Source organism: Phlebotomus papatasi, unplaced genomic scaffold (genome assembly GCF_024763615.1).
Source record: "Phlebotomus papatasi isolate M1 unplaced genomic scaffold, Ppap_2.1 HiC_scaffold_41, whole genome shotgun sequence".
Taxonomy (NCBI): Eukaryota; Metazoa; Arthropoda; class Insecta; order Diptera; family Psychodidae; genus Phlebotomus; species Phlebotomus papatasi.
The window spans coordinates 127,091-129,907 of NW_026604613.1; the positions used below are offsets into that span (position 1 = coordinate 127,091).

Here is a 2,817-nt window from a genome sequence, read left to right on the forward strand (position 1 = left end):
TAAGGATATACACGCAGAACGGAAGATCCGACTGGGATACATGGATCCCAAAGGCGGTCGCTTCTTATAACTCCTCTGTTCATCAAGCTCATAATTTTACACCTCATGAGCTAATATTTGGCGAAAAATACGACATTTCGTCCCTCTCTCAAGCCTCTGACGAACCGGCTTTTACGTATGATGATTACGTGACAGACTTAAGAAGGAAGCTAATTCATTCACAAAAGATAGCAAAAGACAAACTTAGTAGATTGTGAACGGAAAAATAGACCTTTCTTGACTTTTTCTCTTTAATTCTTCACGACGTTTCGAGGATGGATGTCCTCTTCATCAGGTCTACAAAACATTTTAACAATTTTTAGAATTTGGTAATTTTTACATTTCATCTTTTTCATTCTTACTTCGAATGTGGAGGAAAAATCACGTACAGGTGGGAAATTTTGCTGCTGCAATGCACTTGAACTTTTTTACAAATCTTCACTTTGAAGTTCACCATCCAATGGACTGACACCGAATGACTCATCCTCTGAGATCAGCTCTCATCACAGCTCTGGAACTCATCATCTATTGTGGTGTTGGTGTGCTGTTGTCTCGTTTTAACTCGTTGCAAAAGAGAAGTGTAAATTGTGTTGATCCCTTCAGTGTCGCTTCTCTTGTTGACAGTATGCGATCGTTTTATTTGGATATGAAGCATCTCTAAGTATTCTAGTTTTTTGTTGTGTTCGCATCTGTCCACGATTTCGACCGAGTCAAACAAAAACTGGTGTTTCATTTTTCGTGCATGAGTCACCAGGGCTGTAGCGTCACTCTTTTCCTCTTGGTTAGGATCGTATTGGGTGATGCTCCTCTTGTGTTGATTCATTCTGTCCTTCAGTATCTGCATGGTTTTACCTACATATACTCTTTCGCACTCGCACGGGATGGAATATACCACTCCGCTTTCCAATAATGGGTCAATCTTTGTTTTCGTGTATTGTCATGGATTACACAATAGGCAAAATTCTCGAGAAAGTTCCCGCAAGAATCGTCTGTCTGACCAAATATGTAGACGACATTTTCTGTTTGGTGCCGCACGACAAGGTCACGGACATTCTCTCACACTTCAATGGATACCATCCCAAACTGCAATTCACGGTTGAAATGGAAAAAGAAGGAGGACTCCCTTATCTGGACACCTATGTCATAAGAAAACCCTCAAGCCTTGCAACAATGTGGTATAAAAAACCAATTGCATCAGACAGAATGCTTAACTTTCATTCTCAACATCCTCTGAGGCAAAAAGTGGGCACAGCAATTGGATTTATGAAGAGAATCGATAAGCTCACCACAACAAACAGGGAAAACATGAAAGAGATTGCCATCTCAAAACTAAGAGTCAATGGATTTCCGCCAAAACTTATCAATGCCCTATGGAACAAGCACATTGGACAACCAGCATCAGCAACTCACAACATATCCCACAGCTCACCCACCAATACAGAGGTCATCTATAAATCGATCACATACATTCCAAAACTCAGTGATACGATCAAAAGAATATTGTGCGCCGAAACACAAACTATAAAAATTGCATTCAAGTGCGCCCATACAAATTCGGAATTATACACGAATTTGAAAACAAAGATTGACCCATTATTGGAAAGCGGAGTGGTATATTCCATCCCGTGCGAGTGCGAAAGAGTATATGTAGGTAAAACCATGCAGAGACTGAAGGACAGAATGAATCAACACAAGAGGAGCATCACCCAATACGATCCTAACCAAGAGGAAAAGAGTGACGCTACAGCCCTGGTGACTCATGCACGAAAAATGAAACACCAGTTTTTGTTTGACTCGGTCGAAATCGTGGACAGATGCGAACACAACAAAAAACTAGAATACTTAGAGATGCTTCATATCCAAATAAAACGATCGCATACTGTCAACAAGAGAAGCGACACTGAAGGGATCAACACAATTTACACTTCTCTTTTGCAACGAGTTAAAACGAGACAACAGCACACCAACACCACAATAGATGATGAGTTCCAGAGCTGTGATGAGAGCTGATCTCAGAGGATGAGTCATTCGGTGTCAGTCCATTGGATGGTGAACTTCAAAGTGAAGATTTGTAAAAAAGTTCAAGTGCATTGCAGCAGCAAAATTTCCCACCTGTACGTGATTTTTCCTCCACATTCGAAGTAAGAATGAAAAAGATGAAATGTAAAAATTACCAAATTCTAAAAATTGTTAAAATGTTTTGTAGACCTGATGAAGAGGACATCCATCCTCGAAACGTCGTGAAGAATTAAAGAGAAAAAGTCAAGAAAGGTCTATTTTTCCGTTCACAATCTGCTACAACCTATTAGACCGAAAATTCCTCCAAGACAAACTTAGTGCTAGGAAGGAGAAAAACAAACATTACTATGACAAAGAAGTTAATCCGGAAAGTTTTAGTGTTGGTGATAGAGTTCTTATCGTAAATAAATCCCTTCCTCAACCGGGAGAGAGTTCAAAATTATTAGAACGACGAAAAGGACCCTTTACTGTAACTAGAATCAATTCCCCTGAAACAACAACTATTAAAATAAATAATAGAGAAAAAACATACCACAACAACCTCTTAAAGAAGTTTCAAGAATAATTGGATAAATCTAATGGATGCTGCAATACCTCGCTTCTTATAGTGATTATGGTCTTCATCACATCATATCTTCTTCGGAATGTCTCATGTGAATCAACAAATCAACAAATCACCTACTACCCTTCAAGAACAACGAGAATACGTACATACAAGATCTTGGAACGATCTGCTTGAGCGATGCCCATTGGACCATA

General features: G+C 39.4%; 1 protein-coding gene across 1 annotated transcript; it reads left to right on the forward strand.

Moving 5' to 3' along the window:
* Positions 1-514: 514 nt before the first annotated feature.
* On the forward strand, positions 515-2,049 carry LOC129809184 (uncharacterized). Its single transcript, XM_055858999.1, has 2 exons — positions 515-662; positions 995-2,049. Exons 1-2 carry the CDS (start codon positions 515-517, stop codon positions 2,047-2,049), a joined length of 1,203 nt encoding a protein of 400 aa, XP_055714974.1.
* The last annotated feature ends 768 nt before the right edge of the window (positions 2,050-2,817 follow it).